The sequence below is a fragment of the Thrips palmi genome, unplaced genomic scaffold (assembly GCF_012932325.1).
Source record: "Thrips palmi isolate BJ-2018 unplaced genomic scaffold, TpBJ-2018v1 HiC_scaffold_5, whole genome shotgun sequence".
Classification (NCBI taxonomy): Eukaryota; Metazoa; Arthropoda; class Insecta; order Thysanoptera; family Thripidae; genus Thrips; species Thrips palmi.
In genome coordinates this window covers 14910421-14936632 of record NW_023144632.1, presented here as the reverse complement: position 1 = coordinate 14936632, position 26212 = coordinate 14910421, and the positions used below count along the sequence as shown (strand labels likewise).

The window sequence follows — 26212 nt, the reverse complement described above, 5'->3', positions numbered from 1 at the left end:
TCGCACCCAGTAAATCATCTGATATGTGCAGTTTCAGAACTCTCCCTTTCATCACTTGTTTGAATCACTTCTTCCTTTCTATTCTAGAACGGCGATTTTCTGCTTGTCAGAAAGCGTAGTGTTCTGTGGAGTTTTGTCTCAGGACCCTACACTGCTGCAACAGGATGTAAATTGAAGCAGTGGAAACAGAGTTCTTGTAAGTTGTTTATTTTCACAAAAAGGTATTTGTAGTATGACAGCAGATGTTGAGTAGCACAGGATTTGAAAATGCATCCAAAAAGAATCAAAGACAGTCTGAAACTAGACACAATTAGTTGACTTTCTATGATTTGATTGAAGAGCGTTTCAAAATAAGAGAAAGCTACATACAAGAGAATTGTCATATTCAGTTAAAAATACCTCTATTAAACAAAATTCATTCTTAACCAAACATCCTCAGTGTAAAAATACTGGAAGTAAAGTATGATAAAACCAAGAGACAATACAAGACTCAAAAGGGTGACAAAGGAAGAGCAAGAGCCTTGTCAGCCAGCACTATTAAACAGACACAAACATCCTAACTTTTCCATCCACAATTTCTTAAGCAGACTCATTCACACAAAAGGCTTCTATTATTTTCCAACAACAAAACAAGAACTTGGCAAGCATAAAGTCATATAAAACTCTTTCACAACAGTTAAGAATTGACATGTGTAGAGAAAAGTCTCTACATATTAAAGGAATAAAGGTACTCACATCTCAAAAAGATTCACAGACAGTTTAAGAGTAAAACTCATGATATAACACCAACCACAAAAGGGAGAGGATAAGGGGTGGGAGAGGAGGGGCAGGGATTATAGTTAAAGAGACTTTGTTTACAATATACAATTTGTACATAAACAGATATAACATAGAGCACAGAAACTGTGTCAAAGTAACGTGCATAACTTATCAATGGAAGAAAGTTCCATCCAATGCTAAATTCATCTATATGTGACTTTTTTTCTTTCATACAAGGGAAGCAAAAGCAATTGGCTTTAGGGACAGGTACATTTCAAAGTTTCAATTTGTGCACACTAATCAGGTCATAGGCTAGCTCTACAAACGAATGAAAGAACAATTAAACAATATTGTTAAAAATGAAGAAAGAGTGGGAAGGTATTATATTTCCAGGCACAATTCATAAAAATCAAGGGATGTAGAACAGAAACAGGTGCTGTGATGCAGAATTAACATGTCCAGCATGTCATCTGTCACCAGATGAAATCGCCTAACCATTTAAAAAGAAACCACTGTTCCTTTGAAGAGGAAGCCTCATTGATTTATGGAATGCAAATGAAACAGTATTCAGTTTATTTAAAATCAAGATTTAGCAAAATTGTAAGCAATAAGCCACTCACTCACTCACTCACTCTCACTCACTCACTCTCTCTTTTTACTCTCTCTCACACACAGACACCTACAATGCACACTCAACACTGTTAGTTAACTCAACATATACTGAATTTAGCAAAGTCATCCTTCTCTTTTGATAGATTTGTAATCAACATCAACATAAGGCCCAGTAGTTGAGAACAAAACTGAGAGATTGCTTTTAGTGCCTAGAAGACCATCATTACACTGACAAAAAAATCTTGGTTGAGGAGAAAATGATTAATCCCTTCATAGAAAACGGGTCGGGGAGCTGAGTAAAAATATCCTTCTCCTGAGAGAGTAGACAAAATTTGTAAACCAAAGAAGCCACACAGAAATTAACATCAAATATGGATACAGTGGAAGACCTATTTCTTAATTATATTTTTTCTCTCAGACATAGGCATAGCAAGATAAACCAAACACATGATTTGTCTAGAAAGAAAATATAACTTTATAAAATATATCACCCATAGACAACATTGCAGTTCAACTGAGAAATATCTACTGTACACTTTGAACTAATGGAATTGACAGATTAAAAATTCTGCGATTATAGTTAAAGCTTAAAGACAATACAAATTTTTAAAGAAAAATTCTAATGTGCATTTTGACTATGTCGAAGGAGAGAAACAGAAGAAAAAGAATTTTCCTGTTTCTGAGTTCCTTCACCAAACTAGGATCCACTTCACTGAGATTTTTAACCTTCAGCTAAAAGAAACATGAAGGGGAAAAAAATTCCCATCTCAATAATGAAGTCTTGAGTCCTTTCTTACATAAAACATAAACATAAAGTTTATGAAACAAAGAGATTCTCCCTATGAAACAATTTTCTAGTGAAGCCTTTGAACACATGAGCATCAGGTAAATTCATCCTCACAATAAATAGAAATGTACAAAATTCTTAATCAAAATCAACCTCTCTAACTTACACTGTTTCATTCAATTTCTTATAAATACAAATTAACTCCCAGTTTCTTCAATTACATTACCTACTAGGCCAGCCTTTAAAAAATATAAACAAACGCTCAGAACAATTTACAATAGTTACGCATAAATACCCAGCCGATGAATCTTTGCTGACAAGAAACTGTGTAAGATGAAGACAAATGGTTTTGGACACGATTCCAGGTCGAATTCCTGTAACCAAAAATCAACGCACGATAAGACATGACAAAAAGTGCAGAGAGAAGGAAAGGAAGGTGACAAAGAGAGCTAGAGAAAGCCGAACTGACCATTTCTCCTTCTTCCCCGCCAACGTCCATCCAAAAGAGTCTGATGCCGTCGTCCCCGGAGGAGCGCAGGCGTTCGAAGGGAATCTTGAACAGCACCCTCTGCTCGCGGCCGAGCGTGTTGGCCTGGCCCTCGATGAGCGTGAAGCCGTCCTCGTAGTGCAGCAGCAGTTGGCACGGCTTCCTCTGGAACGTGCACCCTGCGGGACAAGGACAAGGACAAGGACAGAGGCAATGAGGACCAAACTGCCGGCAAGGAGCGGCAAGGGAAGGGGTACTCACTGCAGGCGAGCTCCCGCTGCGCCGCCACCGCGTTGTGGCTGCCCTGCACCAGGGTCCGCGCCCACGCCGCCAGGTCGCGGTGCGTCTCGGCGCGCAGCGTGTGCGTCGCGATGCCGTCCTGGGTGCCGCACCGCAGCACCATCGAGATGGCCTCGGCCTGCCTGCCGGAGCTCACCAGCCTGCAACGCCATGCAACGCCCGGCGGCAAACGGGTCAGACTTGTCGTGGCGAGCCGTGGCCCTGGCCTGCCCTGGCTCTCTCTCGCACCCCCACGAGCCCTAAGGGAGTGCGGGAGAGACGGGGCGACGAAACTGGGCCGATACCCACCTGGTCGACAGCAGCGGGCAGATCTCGCAGGGCGAGGCCCAGGCCTCGGGGCTCCAGGGCGCCGACTCGTACAGCCGCATCTCGCGGTCCGTCATGGCCGCGAACACGGCCTGCCAGGCCTGCTGCCGGTCGGGGTCCTCGCTGCTCTCCGAGTTGGCCGCGCCGTTCTGCAGCACCACGGACTGGAACGGAGTGGAACGGAGGCCGAGGGGTGAGGACACAACGACCAACAACAACAACAACCGCCGGCAAGCCGAGGGAGGGAGGGCTGGAGGAAGGTGGCGAAGACACCCCCCCCCTCCCCGGGGCAAACCCGATTTGGCGGGGCTGCAGTCCCACCTGGGCCGGGGCTCCAGGCTAGCAGACCCCCGCCCCCTCTTTTATTCTGGACGGAAGTGCAAATAAGTAGCGGGCCCTCCGCGACTCCGTGCATAAAGAAGCAGCCAGCCGGGCAGGCAGGCAGGCAGGCAGGCAGCCCGCTCTTTCACCGCCGCGCGCTAATTCATGCCGGACGAACAATACTAGTTGCGGGTGGCGGCCACCCCGGCCACCCCGACCGCGGGACGGGGTGGGGTTGGTTGGAGCGGTGCGACGCGGTGCGACGCGTTGGCGCGGATCAGAGCGCGCCAGACCGCAGCCACCGCGCTCGCTTATCAATTGTGCAGCGCCACTCGGGAAGAGTGTGGTGCCAGTATGGACGGGGGAACCGCCGTAAAAACAGAGCCACAAAGAGACCCACCTGCGCAGGGGTGTCGGCGGGCGCCTTCCTCGCCAGCCAGCCCATCAGGAGGATGTCCAGGCCGGGCACGACGCGCGACGCCTGCTGCACGGCGCGCAGCGTCAGGGAATGCAGCGCCGAGTGCAGCGCGTTGAACCACGCCGTGGCGTCCGCCTGGTCCGCGGCGCGCAGCACGCACGCGTGCACGCCGTCGGGGGAGTGCAGCTCCAGCGTGCGGCCCTCTGCAACACAAAGTCCTGTCAGTCGCCTCGGCAAAGCAGCAGCAGCAGCAACAACAACAACAACAACAAGAACAACAACAACAAGAACAAGAACAACAACAACAACAGAAGTCCGTGTGGGCTGCTGCTCGGTGCTCGGAGTTCTCGGAGTCTCCGAGCGCCCGCGAACTGCGGGGTAGGCCAGCCCGCCGAGCAGCCGAGCCGTCGCGCGGCCTACCCGTGACGCCTTTCCCCTCCAGAGCCTTTGGACGCGGCCGGACCAAGCATGCCCTGCCCTTGGCCCTGCCCGCCGCGGCATGCCGTTCCTCCGGGAGGCCTTGCGGTGTCGCGGTATCGCCGCGACGCAGTGTCGCCAACACAACTCGAGGCGGGAGAGAGGACGCGCACAGTGGGCCAGAAAAACGGTGGAGGCGGCCAAAATTCAAGACGCGTTTTGAGCTCCAGAGTCGCTAAATGGGACTCGAACCGAACGTGTGACCCCACCAATGGATTGCTCTCCGAAAGACGAATCCATTGGTGGGGTCACAAGCTTGGTTCGAGTCTCATTTAGTGACTCTGGAAAAACTCGTCTAGAGTTTTAGCTGGTCTTCTGGCCCACTGTGGTGCGGTGGGGTGGCCGAGGCCGAGGCCGTGGCCGCGCGTCTCCGAGATAAGGCACACCCTGGGCGGGGCCTGGGCGGGGCCTGGTCCTGACATTCATTGCGTATGCAGGCGTTTCATCGTCCGCAAGGACCTCGCCTGGCAGCCCGGCAGGCAGCCTGCCTTGGATCGGGCGCGCGAGCAACAGCGTGCAGTGCATGGCCAGTCAGAGCGGCCCCGCCCCGCCCCGACCCGCCCCGCCACGCAGCCAGTGTTCGGACTTTTGACTTGGCGGAATCGACTGCCTCTAGAGGCGACTGGGACCAGCCGCTCTGAAAATGAGTGAGAAAGGCAAGACATTGGCGCGAATGCTTGTCATCCGAACGTGCCGCTGAGTCATTTCGGCACGCAAAGGACCCAGTCCCGACCCTCAGCCCGGCGGGGCGGCACACTGGCAGAGCCGAGCATACCAAACCCTAAAACCTCCATTTTGAAAGAAACGGAAAAGAGAAAAGACGTGGCCTGATATTTGTGGCGGACGAGATCATTTTTGCGGGCGGAGAGAAGACTGTCGAATCGGGGAGCGGAGAGTGCGAGAGAGCGCAAACAAGAGGACAATAAAGATGGTCTGGGAGATAGTGGCAGACGGTGGCGCCACCCTCCGAGGCCGTCGCCATCGGCACGGCGCCCACGGCAGCCGCGGCGGCAGCCCCCTCGCTCCCCTCCACTCCGTCCACACCGGTGTCCAGACTGATTCAGCGCAGCGTTCCGTCGCCCCGTCCTGCTCGCACCTCCACAGGGTGCCACGACGCCTAGAGGGCCCCAGGGAGCGCGAGCGAGACAGAGCGACGACAGCGCCACTTCGGCCTCATTTGGATATATCAATTCACGGCCACGGACCGCGGAGAATATTCTATTCCATTCTCCATGCTCGGGCGATGCATTTCGGCGCTTCGGCCGCCCCTGCCCGCCCCTGCCCGCCCCTCCCACTCGGCCGTCCACGATTTGCCCCCGCGGGCTCCATCTTCCCGTAAAGCAAAAGTGATACTCCCTGCTCCCCCCTGCCGACTGTTTCCGAGAGTCGCTCTCGTCGCTCTGTCTCTCTCGCATCCATGCGGGACGCCCCGTGAGTGGGAGAGAGACTCTCGGCACCAGCGTGCTGGCTGGCCAAGAGAGGAGCCCGGGGCGCCTGGAGGGAAAAGAAAAAAAAGGGGGCGGGGGTTGGGGGCCGGCCGCTGGGCGGCCAGCAGCGGCCCGGGGCGAGCGTCCTGGCCGGCGCCGGCCTTGCTACATTTAACACGTCCAGGAAATGGAGCGGAAGTCGATCAAGCACGTCACCCGGGGCGTGCAGGCCGTGCAGGCTGCAATCACCCGCCGGGTGGAGAAGGGGCGGGGGCGCGGGGGGCAGTCTGGAAAAACAAACCGTGTTGCTGCAGAGGCAGACTCGCGCAAAGTCGACACGCCAAACGACATTAGCCCGACATCAAACGGCGGCACCGGGAGGGGGGCCGCGGCTAACCCCATCCCACCCCATCCCCGGCCTTTTCCCGCTGGCTCTCGTATTGCACTCATCTGCCAATAAGGGCCGGGGGGCGATTAGATAAGAATGCCTGCCGGCCCGCCAGCCCCGCCAGCCCCGCCAGCCCCGCCAGCCCCGCCCACCTGGCCCGCCTTCGCCTCAATGTCCCGGGTCGCTCCCCGATAATGGCGGCGTAGTTTTAATCAGGGCACCGCGAGGCGAGGCGCGAGGAGTCTGATGGCGCCACCCGCCACACAAAGGCGGCAGCGCGGCAGCCCCTCGGAGGGCTCGCAGCGAGGCTCCCCCCTGGAAGCCCCCGCCAGGCCGCCAGGCCGCCAGGATGCATCAGATTCCGACCGACGATCCTCCAACTCCAGCCCCGGCCCCCTCCGCCCCTCTGCTCACGGCGGTCGGACCGCAGGCCTGGCGACGCCTTCCTGCCTGGCTGCCTGCCTGGCTGCCTGCTTGGCTGCCTGCCTGCCTGGCTGCCTGCCTGCCTGGCTGCCTGCCTGGCTGCCTGCCTGGCTGCCTGCCTGGCTGCCTGCCTGGCTGCCTGCTTGGCTGCCTGCCTGCCTGGCTGCCTGCCTGGCTGCCTGCTTGGCTGCCTGCCTGCCTGGCTGCCTGCCTGCCTGGCTGCCTGCCTGGCTGCCTGCCTGCCTGGCTGCCTGCCTGGCTGCCTGCCTGCCTGGCTGCCTGCCTGCCTGGCTGCCTGCCTGGCTGCCTGCCTGCCTGGCTGCCTGGCTGCCTGCTTGGCTGCCTGCCTGCCTGGCTGCCTGCCTGGCTGCCTGCTTGGCTGCCTGCCTGCCTGGCTGCCTGCCTGCCTGGCTGGCTGCCTGCCTGACTGCCTGCCTGGCTGCCTGGTCGAGGAGCCACAAGTAATAAGTCCCTCCAATCCCCGCTCAACTCGTCAACTCGCCGGCTTCCGGCTTTCCTTCGCATCCTGCAGCCTGATTCCCAGAGAAGTTTTCGTCGCTCGCTCTCCCTCGGGACCATACTGCACGCCCCACAAGTGCGACAGAGACAGAGCGACGCAAACCATTCTCAGTCCGCTGCGTGCTGCGCGGCTCGGGGACTCGGGAAGGACGGCACAATGCCGCCATTTTTACAGTGGGTCGAGCGAGGCGAGGAAGCGAGACAGACAATGCCGTGAGTCCGTGTGCGGGCGTTGCGGACGGTGCGGTCCGAGGGGGCCACCACCCCCGTAATCCTGTGTACAAATTGGCTGGTAATCCCTGGTAATCCATGGCGTAATCACGTAATCCTTGAAAAAATTCTGTCATTTTTCAACGTTTTTAGTCATTTTTCAACGTTTTTGAGCTATTTTTCAACGTTTTCGAACCAATTTTCGAAAATTTCACGCGTAATCCCTAGTAAATTTCCCGTAATCCCGTAATCTTGTGTACGCCTGAAATGAGAGTGGTGGCCCCCTCGGTGCGGTCGCACCAGTGCAGTGTAGCTCCAGGAAGACCCGCCTCGGCCCTGCCCGGCTTTGCCCCCGGCGGTCGATTCCCCGCCATGCCCTGCCATCGAGAGCCAGAGCGCAATCACTGGGCTTCTGTTGCAGCGCTGGCTCGTCAGTGTACAAAATCATTAGGGGAATCCTCAATGCCGTCGGTTTTTTTTTTTTTTTGGAGATGAACGATTTGTATACGACTTTGTACGCGATGTTGCACAAAAATGGGGAAACATGTGCAGTTTCTAGCATGACGAACAGTAACGTCTCGCGCAAAACAGTGTGTTGGTGCGCTGCGTCCTCTGCACGTGTGAAGTACTAAGCTGTGGAGTGTGGAGTACTCACCAGGGTCCTGGTGCCGGAAGTTCCTGGCGAGGAAGCACAGCTGCAGGGGCAGGTAGCGGGTGTCGGCGCGCTGCGGGGAGCGCGGCGCGGGCGGCGCCCCGGACAAGAAGCCTCGCTGCAGCTCCCAGCCCACCTCGGAGATGATGGACGCCTTGCGGAAGTACGGCGTCACCTCGCGCAGGTACTTGACTGCAACACAGTAAGGCGCACGTCAGTCACTTCGGCGACAAGGCCAGTCGGCGGACGCCAAAGTTTCGGCCAAGTTCGGCTCGGCCGCAGATCCTGGAAGTCCTGGAAGGCGAAGAGACGAGTCCCGACAAAGGGCAGGTGCAGTCGTCCGGGCCAGCGCGCCAGCGGGCCAGCGGGCCCATTCAGCCTGCAGGGTAGGCCCGGCCGGCCGGCGCGGCTGGTGCGGCGCTGCCTACCCTGCACTTCACAGGCGCGCTCTATCTCTCTCGCACTCACGGGGCATCCCGCATGGGTGCGAGAGAGACAGAGCGACGGGAACGCCTCTCGGAGCCAGTCCGCCTCGAGGCGGGGAACTGAGCAGTGAGCACTCTCCTCAATGAGACGGACGACAGTGCGGCGGAGCCCGGCCAGGCCGAGGCCGGGCCGAGGCCAGGCAGAGCCGCACCGAGCCAAAGATGCACCGACCAACTTCCCAACTTATCGTCTCGAGGTGACAGAGGAACGTCTCGACGGACTTAGGGAGACGAGAGACGAGAGCCCGGCCGAGGGGGAGGCAGTGCCCCTCTCACTTGACTTGGTTCTGCGGGCTGGCGGGCCAGTGGCGGGCCGGTGGCTTGACCCACCACCCACCACCGCCCCGACAGTTTGACGTTTAGACCACGCACCGGGCCCTTTGTTTACTATCGGCGGGCAGCAGGCTACAGTGCTTTGGACGCTCCGTCTCTCTCGCACTCATGGCGCGTCCCACAGGGCCGCAGGGCGCACCGGTGCGAGAGAGACAGAGCGACTCGCAATCAGTCTATGCAGGCGGCGACGGGGCGCCAGGGCCAGGCCGGAGCGGCCCCTGAGTCACAGCCTGCCGCCCGTCGGCGGGTGAGTCAGGCCGTCCGTCAGGCCCAGGGCGTCGCGCGAGGAGACCAGCGCACCGCGCACCGCTCCAGCCACGCCGTGGCGCCCTTTTATAAGCCCATCCATCGCGGCGGCCAAATTTCGGCACACCTGCCGGCGCGCCACGTCGCGCCACGCCCGCGTCCGGAACCATTCTTTTCCCCGCGCGTCCACACCGTCCATTCGCACCGCCCCCTTCCCTGCCGGTGTCGTCCAAGGGCCGGGCCGCGGCCGGGCACCGCCCGACGCCTGCATGCCGCAGCGAGCCGCAGCGAGCCGCGGGGGCGTCGTCGCGGGGCTGGCGGCTGCTCGTCACTAATGGATGCAGCCTCCTCCCCCCGCCTCCCCCGACCGCGACGTAAAAACACAGCCTTCCCCGCCCACCGCGAAAGAACTTTCGCAGGTCACCAGCCGGGGCAAGGCGGGTGAGTGGGGTGTCTCCCCTCGGACGGGGGCTTCGGGAGGAAGGCTCCAACGGCACCCCGGAGGTCTGGGGGGCAGTCCCAGAGGCCGGCCTGCGTACCGGCCAACGCCTCGGGCACGGCACGGCGCGGCACGGCGTGGCATGGCACGGCACCGCATCGCGTCCACACTCGGCCGCCACCCTTCCCCACATGCATAAATCCTGCAACTGGGAGGCAGCGAGGCGCGCGTATAGTGTAGGCACGACGCACGGCCCTTGAGGCAGGCGGCAGTTCTTGCCAGCCAAGCGCGCAGCGCGCAGCCAGGCAGCGGGAGAGGGCGTGGGTGGAGGGAGGGGGGGGGGGGGGGGCTGGGGCCACTCGCAGCGAGTTCGCAGCGAGGCGGTCCAATGCACCTGCCGTATGCTAAACGGTCCCGAGCGAACGGCGTTTCTGCGCGCTCCACTCGGCCCGCCCCGCCCCGCGCGGCTTCCGCGATCTGCCATCTCGTCGAATTAGAGACGCCGGCTCGCTCCCACTCGTCCCGCTCGCGTTCCAGCCTCGTTTGCCTAACAAGGCTTCGCTGGCTCGGCTGGCTCGGCTGCTGCACTGCGCTGCGGAGAACGGCGGCGCCATGCAGCCCGCCGAGCACTAACCGCGGCCACGGCTTCGACGTTGTCAACGCTGTGCACTGCACTGGAAGTCTGGAAGCACCGCCCACTGCAAACATTTCGGCTGGCACTCCACACAGTGACACGGCGGCTGATGTCCCTCGCAACCACGGTGTAGGGTGTAGGAACAGCGCATCCTGGCGGAGCGTTTGGAACTACGAAACGGGCCAAAAACGAGCTTCACTTCGCAGCGCCTCTCGCTGCACCGTGCTCGCAACCAAGTCAAATGCCGCGACGGGTTCTTGGTGAGAATCTGGGAGAGTGTCTGTCTCATTACAAGATGTATCATTGAGCAGGAAGGGGCATCACGGCAGGCCGGCAAGTCAGGCCACCACTGTCGGCCTGTCGGCGCGGTAACACACTGCAAAATGCAGCGGGACGCAACCGTGCCACTGCACGCGACAGGCCGACCTGCTGCAGCAAGCCGAAGGCTCAAGGCGTCCGAAGGCACAGCGCGCACAGCGCATTACCGACGACGGCGGCTGGACGAAGCATCGCCCGAAGAGGGGAGGGGGTCGGAGCCGGAGGGGACGGTGAAACATTCAAATACCCGACCGACGGCCCCCACGGCCCCGACCCAGACGGCACTCGACTCCTCTGGATGGCAGCGGGAGAGCCCGCCACTCGGCGGGAGGCCGGGAGGGTGGACAATGACTCGAGACTCGATTGTCTAGTGCGTGACTGCCTTGACTTGTCTCTGACTTTTTCACTTTGCAGCGGACTTTTTCGACTTATTGGATGCAGCGTAGCGTAAACACCCCTTGAACTGAGGCAATCCTCCCAAAAAAATCAATTAAAATGGACTCTTTCAGGTCCCGGACAACGACTTTGGAGAGTCGTCGCCCCGCGATCAACACTCCGAGCGAGCAGGGCCCCGAGGAGCAGCCTCCACACGACGGCATCCCATCGCCCCGCCCCGCCTCGCCCCGTCCGCTCGGATCAGGACGAGAAATAGAGCGGAACGGGCCTAATGGGGCACGCTGCGCTAGCTGCGCTAGCTGCACCACTAAGTGCATGCACGTCGCCGGGAGCAGGAGGAGGAGGAAGGGGGGGGGAGACCATCTTCCGGGAAAAGAACAAAATTCAAGAGCAGTGCGCGGTCCGGCGAAGGCTAACCGGAGAGCTGCCATGTCTGATGGGCCGCGGAGATCCTCCACCGTAAGAAAGGTGTCCTCGTCCCGAAATTTCGACGCCTCAACGCTCTCGACTCCACCCTTCTTTGGATGTGTTTAGTCGTCCTCAGGGGCTGCCAGGGCCAGGCTGGGCAACACGCGGCCCGCCGCTTGGCTCTACTGCGGACAATCGACGTAATTTAATGAAGCCGAAACGAGCTTAAATTACTAATCAGCGAGCGAGCAAGCGAGGCGGAGCGGGGCAAAGTAAACATTTGACCGCGGGGCGGCCGCGGGCCGCGGCGCCTTCGAGCCGGGAACGGCGTGGTTCGTTGGAACGATAGACGCCTTTTACCCTGTTCAAAGTGGCCCAAGTCCGCACTGCGAGACTTTGCACGGCAACCTCCGCAGAGCTCTGGCGGCTGGCCGTGGCGTCGTGGCATGCTGGCTGGCATACTGGTGCTACCGCGCCAGGAGCCGGCATTGCCAAATTACTTTTCATGCTCAAAAGTGGAGCGGTTGCGGGCCACAGTCTGCGCTCAAGTCTCAGATAGAGTCCGCTGCCGCCAGGGCTGCCCACCACGGAGGGAGCGGTCGCCGTCGCGGCGTTGCCCGGCGTTGCCGCGGGTCAGCACGCCTTCCGCGACGCCGTTGCAGCGTATTGCAGCGTATTGCAGCGGGCGCCGCCCGATAAAGGCGCCGCGGGGCGCCGGGCCATCCGGGCCGCCAGGCCGCCTCAATGGTTCCGCTCTCCCTCCACGGAGCTCCGCGGACGCCGCTCGCTGGCAATTGCCACAATCAGGGAGCGGGACGGCCGCCTCCCGACGGCCATTGGCGGACCGGCAGGCCGGCGCCACCACCATGGCCAGAGTCAACACGCCCAGGCTGACGAGGCCTCTCTGCTGTCGCCCCGCTCCACTCGCCAGAAGCTTCAGTCAAACTTCTGACACCGACGGGAAGATAGGAGCGCTGCCGAATCGGCCGCCGTCATCGCTTTGTGGGCCTCTACTCTCTGATGACGTGCGTCCGCCTGCAGGGAGTGCGAGGGACCGCATGGCGCGCATCCCCCTCCTCGGAGTACACCACCATTCACGTAAGGGACAATATTTCCTCAGATTTCGCAAAATTTCAAACGATAATACGCCCAAATTTTGCCTTTTGTTTGCCTTTTTTGGAGAAGATTTCAGATGTTTCAGAGTTTTAGGCACTCCAGTGAACGCTCTACGAGTGGCTGTCCCCTCGATACGGTGTGTCGTCTGGCACTGGACAAGCAGCAGCGGCCGCTGGCTGCATGTCGATGGCGCGCCGCGCTGACTGACAGTGGACATGAGCCTGCCACACCGCAAACAGCCCCCGGCGGCCCCAGGCCATCCCATGACCTGGGCGCCCTCAGCCCGCGGGACCATGGCCACGGCTAGGCCACGGCTCACCTGCACACGGGAGACTCAAGTGCAGCCCGCAACAAGAAGCTGGCTCAAGCACTCCTCTCCCTTCCTTTTCCACAGTGAAAACTTTCGTTGTCACTTGATGACAATGTGAAGGCTAATTACTTGTCCTTACAAGGAAGTCATCAAACCAGTTTCGATGACATTCGTGTCACGCCCATGCAAGGACCTTTGATGAATACGTCAGCAACTTTCATCACTTTAAGGCGATGTGAAATGTCGTCATAAGGGACATGAAGTTTTTCCAGTGCAGCATCCAGCCCAAAAGCCTTTCACGGCCGCTCCCGTTTTCGAGTGCAGACCTAGCTGGAGCCTCGCTGGAGCCTCGCTGGAGCCTCGCTGGAGCCACGCTGGAGCCTCGCTGGTGCCTCGCTGGAGCCTCGCTGGAGCCTCGCTGGAGCCTCGCTGGAGCCTCGCTGGAGCCTCGCTGGAGCCTCGCTGGAGCCTCGCTGGAGCCTCGCTGGAGCCTCGCTGGAGCCTCGCTGGAGCCTCGCTGGAGCCTCGCTGGAGCCTCGCTGCAGCCATGCTAAAGCGCGGCTACAAAGGCCGGCCGGGCCGCGCGGCGCGCAGCCCGTGGAATGGGTGCACACAATGCACACACGTACCGTCGGGGCGTCGGGGCGAGGCGGAGCGGCCCGGCAGCGCCCGGCAGACCGTCCCTCTCGCACCCCTACGGGGCCCTACGGAACGAGCCTCGGACGAGAGCGAGAGAAACGTGCCGCGTGGAGGCGGTGGTTGTCGCGTAGCGCCGTTGCGACCGCCTGGCAACGCTACCTGTCGGCGCGGGTCAAAGGGGAAAGAGGGGGGGGGGCGCACTAGCGAGGGCACTCGCCAGACTCGACCCATCAAACCCCTCGCCGTCCAGTTCGGCGGAGCGCGCGCTGACCGGTTCACCGATAATTAAATGGACAGACCGCGCCGAAGGCGCGCCAAAAAGTCCTGCCATGTTTCGGTTAGAGAGAAGCTCACAAAAAAATGGTCAGACTAATATGTCGATACAGGATACAGCACGCATGCAGCGCACTGGCTGCGTTCGAAATTCCAGCCACACTGTGCACTGAATGAAAAATCTGACCCTTTTGCGGAGGGACGTGTTGGCCTGACCTATCTTTGGCGACACTGTTTGATCTGACCGAAACTCGGCAAGACTTTTTGTCTCGCCTGTGGCGACCGCCGCCGAGACGTCTGGCCTTTGGTTTTGTCGTGAATTCCTGTCGACCCTCGACAAGAGAAGCCTGCCGGGCAAGCAGCTTGCCATGCGTTCCGTGGCGTTCCGTCCGAGGGCAGGCCATCGGGAATTCCGATGGTCCATCCACACTGTCAAGCCCTGCCCGAGCCCGGCGGGCCCAGCGGTCCCAGCGCAGCCCCCTCGGCGGCACTAGGGCCCCTCGCGGGGCGGCGAGTCGTAGGGCCGCCGTGCGGGGCTGGCCGAGGGGCCCCGCCTGGGGCAGCCTGGGGACGCGTCGTAACCCGCGCACCTCATCGCCGGCAAGGCGAGGCGGGGCGAGGCTAGGCGGGGGCGGGGCTAACGGCCGTTAGGCCGAGCCGGCAGGACGAAGGGCCGACTGCCTGCCGATACTGCTGGGTACAGTGTGCCAAACTGCAGGGGACCTGTCCGCCTGTCATTGCCAGGGCTACGTCCCGGCCGCCTAGTCTTGTTTCCCGGTCCCCATTTTTGCTTTCCTGCCCTCGCCAGCGAGAGAGAGACAAAGAGAGAGAGTGAGAGACCAGGGCCGTGCGGTGCTACCGGTCCTTTCAGGCCTGGTGCATCCCCTCTCCGCCGACGCACGGTGCACGCTAGCGGTGTAGGGCCTGCACACAGGCCAGCGTGCGGTGGAGCGGTGTTGTGCACGTGTATCCACGCTTTGAAGGCCCGCTCGGCTGGGCTGTTGGCTCTGGACCGCTGCAGCGCTGGCTTTGCACACAGGCCGGCACAGCGCGAAACGAGGACCTTTGCATCGCCACAGCGGCATCGCCACAGCGGCATCGCCACAGCGGCATCGCCACAGCGGCATCGCCACAGCGGCATCGCCACAGCCAATCAATCAATGGATCGAGTCGAGTCGGCAAACATAATATCCGCGTATAGCCGCGTGGCCCGGCGCGCCGTGCGCGACCATTACACCGCGTCGGCCAGATTGTTGGGCAATAACATTACGGAAAACACGGGGCACTGCCTCGCATGGCTATGGCCACGGCCCGCCACGGCCCCCGAGGGGATTCGAAGCCGAGCGCGCTTCCCACCTGGCAACGCGCGCCATCCGCCCCTCGCGCTTGGCCCGACTTGGCCCGGCGCGCTTTACTGCGCTTTGCTGCGCGTCGCTGGCTGTGCCGCTGTGCGCGCCGCGCGCTGCAGGGCGGCTTTCTTCCCGGGATTGAAAGAAAATCCAGCCCAGGCAGCCAATCCCAGGCAGGGCAACGCGGAGCAACACAGCCACCCCTTTCGGCACTCGCAACAGGAAGCACGGGGCAAACGATGCCTGCCGCGCGCAAAGTCTGGACGCGTTCTAGAGTCGCTGAGCTCAACAGGACTCGATCCGAGCGCGTGGCCCCACCAATGGATTCCTCGTTCCAAGAGCACTCTATTGGTGGGGTCACACGTTCGGTTCGACTCCCATTTAGCGACTCTGGAGCTCAAAACGCGTCCGGGATTTTGACCGCCTCCACACCGGTCTTCCGGCGCACTGTGCCTCACTCTCGGCCTCACTCAGCGGCACAGCCCGACATGCATAGTGGATGCACCCGCCGGCCGGACGCACTCTAACAATTACCTGCCACTTTATGACAAAATATTGGAGTATGACTTCAAAGGACGACCGCCTTTTTATTTGTGATAACACTTGTGTGGGTTCCTTTTTCGTTGGCCAAAAATTGGCCAGATGTCTGACCCTTTGAATTTCAGTGCAGCCACTGCGTCAAACAATCACGTTGCAATATCGCGCTCGACCGCGTGCAAACCCCACACCCCCATCCTGGTCGGCGAGTGCCATGAAGTGATTCGACGTGTCGACAGCATCTTTGGCAGTGCAGCAGCCCTGCACAGCATCCGCACGCAGGCGGCACGCTGTTGGCGCTGTGCGCTGTGCACACGCCAGCGAAGCGCTCCCGAATTATTCATGCGACTCTGCGTTCGTTTTTCGTCCCGTGTTTGTTTTAATTCGGTTAAGTATTGGCCCGGGACGCAGCGCGGCGCAGCGCGACGCACGTCAAGCGGCCAATAATGTGCGGCTGGCTGGCCGCAGGGCGCGGCAGGGCGCGGCAGGGCGCGGCAGGGCGCGGCAGGGCGCGGCAGGGCGCGGCAGGGCGCGGCAGGGCGCGGCAGGGCGCGGCAGGGCGCGGCAGGGCGCGGCAGGGCCACGGAGGCCCCGGGGGAGAGGAGAGAGAAGGGATCTCCTGATATTGAGCTCTTCTCGTTAACCGGCCCCCGTTATTGGTAACCCGCGCACGAAACAGAAAAAAAAGGTTTTGTTGGGGTGATTAACTTTGTACGCAAGGCTGAATTCCATAGCCGCTATCGAAAAATCGATACCTAGCTAGGTGCTTTGACCGAACACTTGTGACAGGACCTGGGCGATTAAGCTGGGGTTTGCTGTCCTCTTACAAGGGTCCGGTAGAAGCAACCGGCTTTTGGTTGTAGGTATCCACTTTCCGATTGCAGCTACCGCGAAATTCAGGCTTTCGTACAAAGTGGATCACTTCGACAAAGCATATTTTTTCCCGAGCGTTGTTGGCAGCCTCCGTTGAGATCCCCTTTCGTTGGGAGCCCCCCGCGTCACGGAGCTCGTGACCTGCACGACGGACGACACCCCGTGCAGCCCCGCCAGCCCTCGCGCCACCCGGCAGCATATCAACTTTTTATTTTCGCGTGCCCCTCCTGCCGGCATCGAGCAGGGCAGGCCAGGCAGGGCAGCCAGGGCAGCCCCAACAACATGGACGAGGACGTGCAACCGACATGTGACCGGAAAAAGAGGGCCAAAAAATGCTTCAACAAAGAGCCGTGAAGCGCAACTTGTGCACACGATGTGGCGTCAACGAAGGCCACACTGTGAAACATCTGGGGTAAACTGTGTTGGAAGGTGAGGTTTACAAAACGGGGGCATTGACGCAACCTACAGTCTAAGCGCGCAGCCTCAGTCCACGTGCTGTCACCGACGTGGAGGTGGCGATACGAACCGCAACCACGACGACAGCACTCCTTTTATGTCGAGAGGGAGCTTTTTGCAGCTTCCAGCAGGGGCAAAAATAGCGGGTTAAAAGTAAAATACAACGCCACCTAGCTAAATGTCAAACTTATTTCACGGATGGCGTTGCACGGTAAAGGCTTGTGGGGCTCGCACACTGCGGGGTAGAGAAGACATCGGCTGCAACCTCGAAAGTGGGTGCCCTCTGGGTGCCCTCTGGGTGCCCTCTGGGTGCCCTCTGGGTGGGGGCGGGCCAGGGCCTGCTGCCAGATTTCAGCGCCTTCCGACTAGCCTGTCTAAATAAAGAGTACAGGCAGTCTCCAGAGAAGCATCCCCCCCCCGTTTCCACCCACACACAAGCACGCTTTAAAAATAACGGATTCTTGCCGCCGGCGCAGATTTAACCTGGACTAGGCTACGACCGAATAGCAAAACGACGCTCTGAAAATGGTTTAAGTTAGGACACAGAAAACAAGGATCCTCGTGTTAGTTTGGCCAGCTTCTGCCGTTTTTTGCGCGACTGTACGTACTCCATCGCACACTGAGCCCGATGCATCACCTCGCACGGTGGAGTGTCGCGTTCTCGCCAAACATGGGAAACGTCCGCGGAATCCACCACGCGCTGGACGCCCGCGGCGGCGGTTAGGGAAGGGGGGCGCATTTGCGCGCACACCCGAATAAAGTTCTTATGGTGAAGATTCTCCATACTGTAGTAGTGCGGCTGCCCTTGAACCGTACCGCCGAAACTTCATTGAATTCGTCGAAAGTCACTTCGTGTTGGAGTTCGCAGAGTCCAGCTTTTCGCCGTATAGTAGTGCACAGCGCTCCGCGGCTTCGCGTCGCCTCAGACAGGTGACAGTCCGGACAAGCCCTAGTGGCACTTCGCTGCCCCTGCCTTCTCCAGAGTGCCTGCCGCCCTGCCTGCCTTCTCCAGAGTGCCTGCCGCCCTGCCTGCCGCGCTTCCCACACGCGCCCTTTACGCCCCTCACGCCTGCTATGTAGTTCAAAGGTCGACCGGGTTACGGCGCTCCTCGCGCTGCACGCCTCTCTCTCTCTCTCTCTCTCTCTCTCTCCCTCTCTCTCGTCCTCGGGGAACGGAGAGTGCGATAGAGACAGACCGACGGCAGCTCCCAGACAAACTGCCCTCATCTGCTTCCGGTGCTCGGCTTGCCGATCGGAAGTAACAGTGAGGGAGCCACGCGGGTGTGTGTGTGTGTGTGTGTGTACTCCACCCCCGCTCCTCAATGCCCTGCGAGTGCACTGACCTGCCATAACCGAACTCCGGCGGGCACATCGTTAGTTCCACACCGGACACGCGATCGCTCCCCACGTTGTCGCGTTCCTCCACTCCCTGCACGGCACTGCACGGCACGGCACAGTCTTTCCCTCCGAAAGTCTCAAAGTCCCCCGCTCGCTCCGTTCCCCGCGCGTTGGCGCGTTGGTACCGACAGAGTGGCCCCGTTTAATTCATGCGTGCGGCGTGCGGGTCGAGGCCCGCCCGGGCGGTGCACGCGTACATTAGGTCCAGGAAGCGGCGTCCCTCCGCGCCCCTCCCGGTCCCTCTCCCGACCGGGCCGGGGAAGGGGGAGCACACCCAGACCGCATTAATACGTATGTATTCATACGTCAGCGACTTCGCAGCGCTTCGCAGCGGCAGGGGCGAGACCGCCTGTCGAAGGGCTGCCTCACACTTTGGCACTTTGGGCAGGCAGGCAAGGCAAAACCAGTGGCGCCCCGCAGCAAGGCGGGATGCCGCATGCGTCGCTCTCTCTGTCTTCACTCTCTGTCTTTGTCTGTCTCTCCGTCTCTCTTTCCCCCCCCCTCTCTCTCTCTCTCTCTTTTCTCCCCCCTCCCCCCCTCTCTTTCTCTCCCGCACCCATGGCCTGTGGGGCTGTGGGGGTGGGAAAGAGACAGCGCGAGGAAGCGCTGTTTGGTCCAGCTGGACAGCGAGCTCGCGGCGACAGCCCCTCGGACAGACACAGCCGGCTTAGCCCCAACGCGAAATGCAGCGAGGCGTGCGCTTTTCAAACTTGCAATTACTCCCTCCCCCCCTTTTCCCCCGTGTTTTCCCCGCACCGCCAATTTTGGTCGCGGTGCTCCGCGATGCTCCGCGGCAAACGAGGGGGGGGGGAGGGGGGTGTTGGCGCCAATTAGGCCTCAAGAGCGAGGCAGCGCCCAGCCTCCGTCTCTCTCGCACTCCCCGTTGGGCGGCCGGGCGTGCTGGCCGAGCAGGGCGCGGCGCGAGAGAGACAAGACAGCGAGACAGACAGGCCGACGGGCCCCGCGCCGCGTCACTCGGATCGCAGCACTCGAAAAGCCACTCGTCGGGCCGTGTCCAGTCGGCCCCAGGTCGGCCCGGCCAGACAGCAGGCCGGCAGCCGGATGGGCTGGGATGGACGGATGGACCTCGCCTGCCTCGCCTGCCCGGCCGCAGCGCGCTGCGGCGGTAGCGAGCTGGCCGGCGAGGCTTCAGCCAGCCTCCGCCCGCCACTGTAAGGCCCTGTGAGGGGGCCGCGGGGGCCGCGCGGGCCGCGGGGGCAGCCTCGACTTGCCCAGATCTCGTTAACGGATACTGTGGCAGACAGGGCGAGGCAGGGCGAGGGCCGGGAAAGGGTTCAGGTAGTTCCCGAGTCCGGGGCACAGAGTACACTCTCCGCCCGTCCCCGTCCCCGCGCCACTCTCGCGGGCACACGAGAGAGGGGCGGTGCGCTCGGTGTGCACTACGTCCACACGTGGTGCATGACTAATACACGTTTTGGACCAGAAAAAAAATACTCGACCTAGTTTTACCACTGCCATATTTTGATGACATTTTCATTTTTTTAAAAATGTAATCAAACACGTTTGTTTGTCAGTTTTTGCGTTGTTACAGTACATTTATACCCAACAGTGTAGGCGTCCCCTCCCGCTTTTCCCTTGGAGGCGCCGACGACGACGCCTAAAAGATAGGCAACCAAACCGCGCTTTGTAAGTGGGCAACTGAGCCCGTCTCTGGATCCGCCCCTGGGACTCGGCTGCGTGACGACAGTTCGACTGTCGGCCTGTCGGGGTGCTCGGTGCGAGTTCGGAGCCGTCCCAGCAGGCCCGACAGGCCGCTACCATTTCCAACCAAGTCCGTCCGTCCTCTCTGGGCCGCACAGCACGCGCAGCGCTTGGAGTACTTTCCGCGCCGCTCGCAGGTGTGTGTATGTGTGTGTGTGTGTGTGCGCACACGCCAGCTGTGTACTCGTGTAGGTGCAGCGCCACGTACAGTACTGCGAGCACGAAGCACACGGCGCACACGGCGCCAGCGAAAGGAGAAGCAAACAAATCAAATCACGGCGATGTTCGGAGGGCGAGGGTTACGCGGCCCCGGCCCTGCCCCGGCCCTGCCCCGGCCCTGCCCCGGCCCTGCCCCGGCCCTGCCCCGGCCCCGGCCGTCACAGCCATCGAGCCGTCAAAGCAGCAACAAGTCCAACAAGTCGAAGACGAGGCGGAGCGGGCTGGCGGGCCGTCACTCGTTGCCGAGCCATACATTTTCATTACACAGAGAGCGCAAAGAAAACGGATGAAAGGAAAGAGAAGGGGTCGCCTCCCGGGAGCGGGGCGGGGCGGGGCGGGGCGGGGCGGGGCGGGGCGGGGTGGGGCGGGGCGGGGCGGGGCGGGGCGGGGCGGGGCGGGGCGGGGCGGGGGGTCGCTCCGCTAATGACACGGCCAGGCCAGGCGGGAGCAAACAGACTACGGCGCAACGTCACCAGCTTGTAGCTTTTCCATTACTCGAGGCTTCAATCGCCCTTCGACGGACGGCATTGACTGTCAGTGCCGCGACCTGCAGCAGCCTTCCTCTTCCGAGCCCTACAAGAAAAACCCTATTCACCTCGCCAAGGGGCCGAGAGAGTCGGGAGTCGCGGCGCGCAGTGTGCCAGTGTGCCGGCCAGGCTGGCGCGGCGGTCTGATCAAGACATTCGCAGGCAAAGCAATCGGCGAAAGAGCTGAGGAGCCAGTCTTGGCTGGCAGTCCTGGCCGGCAGTCCGGCACGCGGACCGAACCCAAACAAAAACAAACAAACAAAACGAAGAAAACGGTGGCATCGCGTTTCGGTGGCAAGGTTGACGGCTCACTTCCAGTTCGAAAATCGGAGGAATGTGAGGTGACGATTAGAAGGAGAGAGCGGCCTTTCTGGTCGCCAATCCAATCGCCGAGCCGTGAGCCGTGCCAGTCCTCGGTCATCCTCGGCGCGCCGCCAGCACGGCCAGCACGGCCAGCGCCTCGGCCACTCCGTCATCGCAATCAGCGCGCCCAACGAGGCGCCGGAATCCCTTTGACTGCGGCTTGGCCGGGCTTGGCGAGGCTTGGCGGGGCTTGGCGGGGCTTGGCCCGCAGCCTGCTTCCTGTCTCCCTCGCACCAACGGGACGCCCCGAGAGTGCGAGAGAGACGGCGAGGAAGGCGACGGAAGCAGTCTGCGGGGCAGGGCCCGGCAGGGCCTGGCAGGGTGGGCGCAAGGGACAGGAAGTCGTGGGCGAGGGTGTCGCCGACCTGGGAGCGCGGGACTCTGCATCCGTCCGCGTGGCCGTGAGGCAAGCCGTGAGGTAGGCACACAGCGTCGAGCGGCGGCGAGCCCCGCAAGGAGGCCAGCACCACTTTTGGGCCCATTCCGAGTCGTTTTCGCTACTCTGTCTCTCTCCCACCCACACACGGGACGCCCCGCGCGAGCGAGAGATTCTGTGAGCGACGAAAACGACTCTCGGAGTCAGCCCAAAAGTGCTGCTGGCGCTGCCCAGGCCCGCTCGAGCTGCCCAGGGCGAGTACACACCGCCACTGTACGCAAAGAAGCCCCCGCTGCAGCGGGGTGGCCGGGTGCACTCCACTTCCAAGACAAATAACGCGCCCCAGACAGTCTCTCTCTCTCTCTCTCTCTCCCTCCCAAACGCGAGACACACTGCCGGCGAGATGGAGACAGAGTGGGCCGTCATCACTGAAACGGCTCGTGACCCGAATATAGCCGGGGCGAGAGCGAGAGCAGACTCATTCTGCGCGTCTCTCTCACACCTACGCGGGACGCTCCATCAGTGCGACAGAGGCGGAGCGGCGGCAACGACTCTCGGACAAGTCTGCAGAGCGCCACGACGGCGGCGGCGGGCGGGCCGGCGCTTGAGGCGGCAGGGGCAGGCCATCGTACTCGCTGTCGCCGGACGGGGCGGGGCGGGGCGGGGCGGGGCGGGGCGGGGCGGGGCGGGGCGGGGCGGGGCGGGGCGCGGCGCGGCGCGGCGGGCGGGCGCCACAGGTTGGCGAGAGTCGCGTGACACGCCGAGTGACGAACACCCCTCTTGGCGGCCAAACCACAACGTCAGAACCGTCACGAACGCCACGGTGCTCGACTGCCTGTAGCGCCTGGCGGGTAGGCCAGCATCGGCCCCGCACGCACCGCTGTGGAGACGGTGGCCTACCTCGCGCCTGTAGCGCCTGGCGGGTAGGCCAGCATCGGCCCCGCACGCACCACATAGGCGCCGGGCCGCCGAGCGCGGAGTGTTTGCTTTGGGTCCTCAGGTCGGTACCTTCGCTGCGCCTGACTTGACCCTTGGCAGACTGCTAGAGCGGCCATAACTTTGTGGCCACAAACAGCAACGTGCGGAGCAGGCAAGGAAGCCACCCCGGGCCGAGCCCTCGCGCGGCCCTCAAGTGCTGCCGGGTCCTGTCCTAGGCTAACGTGGCCGACGCCTCCAGCACGGCCCACGACCAAGGCAGCGGTGCGGTGCGGATGGGCGGGCTGCGGTTGCCTCCACTAGCTTGCAAAGCGTTGGAGAGCGTCAGTTAGGGTGCGCCGCCTCGCTGCTTCACTGCTTCGCTTTGGCGCGGTGCAACCCTGTAGGGGTGCCATTATTAAATTCCTCTCCTCGTCAGGTCTCACGGTCTCGTCCCCGCCTCGAGGAAGGAAGGGAGGAAGAAAAACAAATTCGAGGCGCAAGAAGAGCTTCCCGTGGCTGATGTTGAATCTCGGACAAACAAACAAGGGAACAGGAACGGGGTGCCTCTGGCGGGCTTCTGGGGAGCTCGGAGCCGCAATTTTGCGACGTAATGGTAGACACCGTTTAAAAACAAATTGGCAAAATCGCCAAAAGTGCGTTTTGAAGCTCCGTCGGAAGTTTCCGAAGGCACCTTAAAAAAAAAGACAATTTTTTTCCATGCATTACAGGCTTACCTTCGAACATTTGAGGTTTTGGCATTTTCCGAAGATAGGAGGCAATCTTTTTTCCTAAAACTAAGTTTTTCCCAACAAGTTGTCCGGGAGTTTTCAAGATTTTTTTGACAGTGGACTTGTTGCGGGGCATTCATTGGGCCCCGCCCCGCGCTGGCCGCGCTGGCCGCGCTGGCCGCGCTGGCCGCACGCTAAGCCGCGCTAAGCGAACTGCTTTGCGGCTCCCGCTCTCAGACCAAACAAAACCAGCACTGCACTTGCACTAGCCATTAGCATGGCCGCTTTGGCACTTTCCCGCCTCCATCGCGAAAAGCGGGATTGCGTTTCATCCTGGCGTCGGACGGGATTTCGGACGCCAAAACAACAGGCCAGCGTGTTGCCAGCCGGAACTCATCAGGAGGGAGTTGGTTTCCACTGCAGCGGGCCGCACCCGCCGTGCCGCACTCAGGGCCGGTTCAGCGAGCGTTCCGGTAGGGGTCGCGGGCCACCCGTCCTCGGTACAGCGGTACCCATTACCCAGCTTGCCTTGCTTTACTAGACGTTTCCGACTCCCAGCCCTGTTCCCCTTGGATCTAGGACCAGACCGTTTGGCACGGCCTAGTAGGGCAAGCGCGAAGCCCAGCATCGGCACGACCACGCTCGAGGCCCCCCGCTCCCCGCCCCGCTCGGAGCAGTGCGTCTTGATTGCGCCTTGGACTGGGGGCCCTGGCATCCGACGAATGGCGCAGCGTCGCGGCGTCGCGTCTCTCACACTGCAACAAACTCTTAATTCCTTGTCCCAGCCCCGACTGCCTGGCTGGGTGGCAGGCCCCCTCAAGTCCCGAAGAAAGACACGCCTGCAGAGGAAATGAATGCGTTCCCCGCGCCGCGACGACGCGACGCGAAAGGGGCACAGGGGGAGGGGAGGGGGAACAGCAATGACAGAGACCGCTACGCCCCGCCGCGCCGCGCCGCGCCGCGCTACCGCCCACAGGCATCCTAGTTCCGTGCTCCAAGCTCCATGCACGGCACGACTCGGCACACATGCCACACATGGCCAGGGCAGGCCTTCTGGTCGGCCGGTCGGCCACATGTGGCGCCGCACCACAGCGCTAGGCAGCGCTAGGCAGCACTAGGCAGCACTAGGGCAGCGCCAGCACCACCAGGAGACCGAGAATCCCTCCCTCCCCTCGTCCCTTCGAAGGGGATATCCCTATGGCGAATCCAACTCAGTTAGGATCAGTTAGGATCCTGAAAAACAGGCCAAAAAAAGATGCCACCCTCCGAAAGATTCAATAAAATCTAATGAAAGAACCGTATAAATGCATTCATTGCGAAATTATGTTGTGACGAGTCCCTTAAAAGCACTTTGGCAAGGGTGTGTGATAGAATCTACTTAACGGACGACAAAGAAAGGGAACTGTCAATTATCTTGCTTACATGTGTAAATGTTAAAGCAGCCTTTTCAACCTGCTAAGTATTAGCTGAATTTTGCATTAATGTAATTAGCGCAGATTAAAATAAAGAAGAGGTTTGACTCACCTTCAAGTTCCACGACCTTCCCTGCTCGCTTCAGGGCCTTCACTGCTTCATCGTGTGTAGCCTCTCGCAGATCTTCACCATTGACAGCAAGGATAGCATCCCCTACATATAACTGTTCTGTTTGGTCTGCAGCCATTCCTTTGAATATTTTTGAGATAAGAATAGGCATTTTGTTTTCTTTGCCTCCTTTGATAGATATTCCAAGCCCATTGTTATCTGATTTGACCACTCGTACAATGCGCTTCTGATTTGCAACCGAGTCAGGAACATCGACATTGTCCATTACCCCGCCTGTTGAGTCTAGATTGTTGTTATTATTGTTCAGGGTTCCATTTAGAGAAGTTGAGTTCTCGTAGCTCTCATCTAAACTTATGCTCAGATAGTCATCTTCAAGGGTCACAAACACCCGATACCATTGTCCTCGTACATGGGTTTCTAAAATACCCGAGCGCCCGTATCCAACTGCAGCTAAATCAGCCATTGTGGATACTAGGTTTTCCACTGGTTCACTGATAAATAAAACTTGAATTATTTTCAGTACATCTTGCTGTAAAAAGATCTATTCAAAACAGTTCCTTTCTTCTGGCTTCTTGCCACACAGAACACTGAAGAAAAGAATAAATGTCATTCTTTTGACAGTCAACACTGCAGTGGGTGAATAGCAGGCGAATGGCTCAGCTAGGGGAGTCCTCTTCGGTCCTTCAACGTTGACGTGCCGGCATTCTCAATTCCAAGCACACTTGCAGGTCACACAACCGGCACGAAAATCCGCACGAGATCACAGCACAAAATTGGTGAAAAGTCTGTGAGGCTATGTTTCCCACTACGCGGTGTTAAGGCCTCGCAACGACGCGCAAAGAGACTCCTCAGCGCCGCGCGAGCACCAAGGAAAGCATTTTCGGCCGCAGAGCAAACCAGAGGTACCCGCACCGTTGGGGCCCTCAGTCACGAGATTTTGACACGACATAAACAAATACACAACCGCTACTGCTCGAGCTTCTCCTCCCCGTCCCCGAGCTCTGCTCGTCCGTCCCCTCCCCCTTCGCCAGGCACACTAGCGCCACGCCTCCTAACGGCGCCGTGACGAACTACGTCTGTCGATGCGCTGATGTTCACTCGGTACAGCCAACCTCAAGGGGCTGAATGTCTCCGGCGGGAACGATAGAAAAATCACCCACCGTAAGCTTCAAGCATACCCCAATTTGTCTTAGCGAGATTCTGAGGCTCTCATGTCTTAGCCCCCGCGCTTGTACTGTCGGAGTGTTTAGTAGGAATTGTCACGTTTATAATGCTATGACATTGCAGTACAGCAGACAGCCATTCAAAAAACTTTTCAGCCTCTGAAGCTGTGAGAAGTTTCGAGCTAGGTAAATAAAGGGAAATAAGAAATGACAAACTAAGTGGTTTGTGTTTTATTGTTCAACCAGTTCAATACAATACAGCAAGACAAGTGTTGATTGATGGCTGTGACGTGATAAAAACAGCACATACCTGCAACAAAAGAGCTCAGTATAAATACAAGGACACTTACACATCGGA

General features: G+C 59.7%; 1 protein-coding gene across 1 annotated transcript; it reads right to left on the bottom strand.

Moving 5' to 3' along the window:
* Positions 1–191: 191 nt before the first annotated feature.
* Positions 192–25712, bottom strand: LOC117650625 (beta-1-syntrophin). The gene is made up of 7 exons (XM_034394179.1): positions 24674–25712; positions 8090–8278; positions 3973–4193; positions 3234–3415; positions 2907–3085; positions 2628–2824; positions 192–2532 (listed from the first exon to the last, which is right to left on the bottom strand). Exons 1-7 carry the CDS (start codon positions 25152–25154, stop codon positions 2440–2442), a joined length of 1542 nt encoding a protein of 513 aa, XP_034250070.1. The 5' UTR covers positions 25155–25712; the 3' UTR covers positions 192–2439.
* Positions 25713–26212: the final 500 nt, after the last annotated feature.

Bases quoted from the DNA above. Each gene is read 5' to 3' on its own strand.
- LOC117650625 (XM_034394179.1), bottom strand. From the start codon at position 25,154: ATGGCTGATTTAGCTGCAGTTGGATACGGGCGCTCGGGTATTTTAGAA. The intron at 4,194-8,089 runs GTGAGTACTCCA...TTTGTGTTGCAG, and splicing joins CTTCCGGCACCAGGACCCTG to AGGGCCGCACGCTGGAGCTG. The intron at 2,825-2,906 runs GTGAGTACCCCT...CTTGTCCCGCAG, and splicing joins GCAGCGGGAGCTCGCCTGCA to GGTGCACGTTCCAGAGGAAG.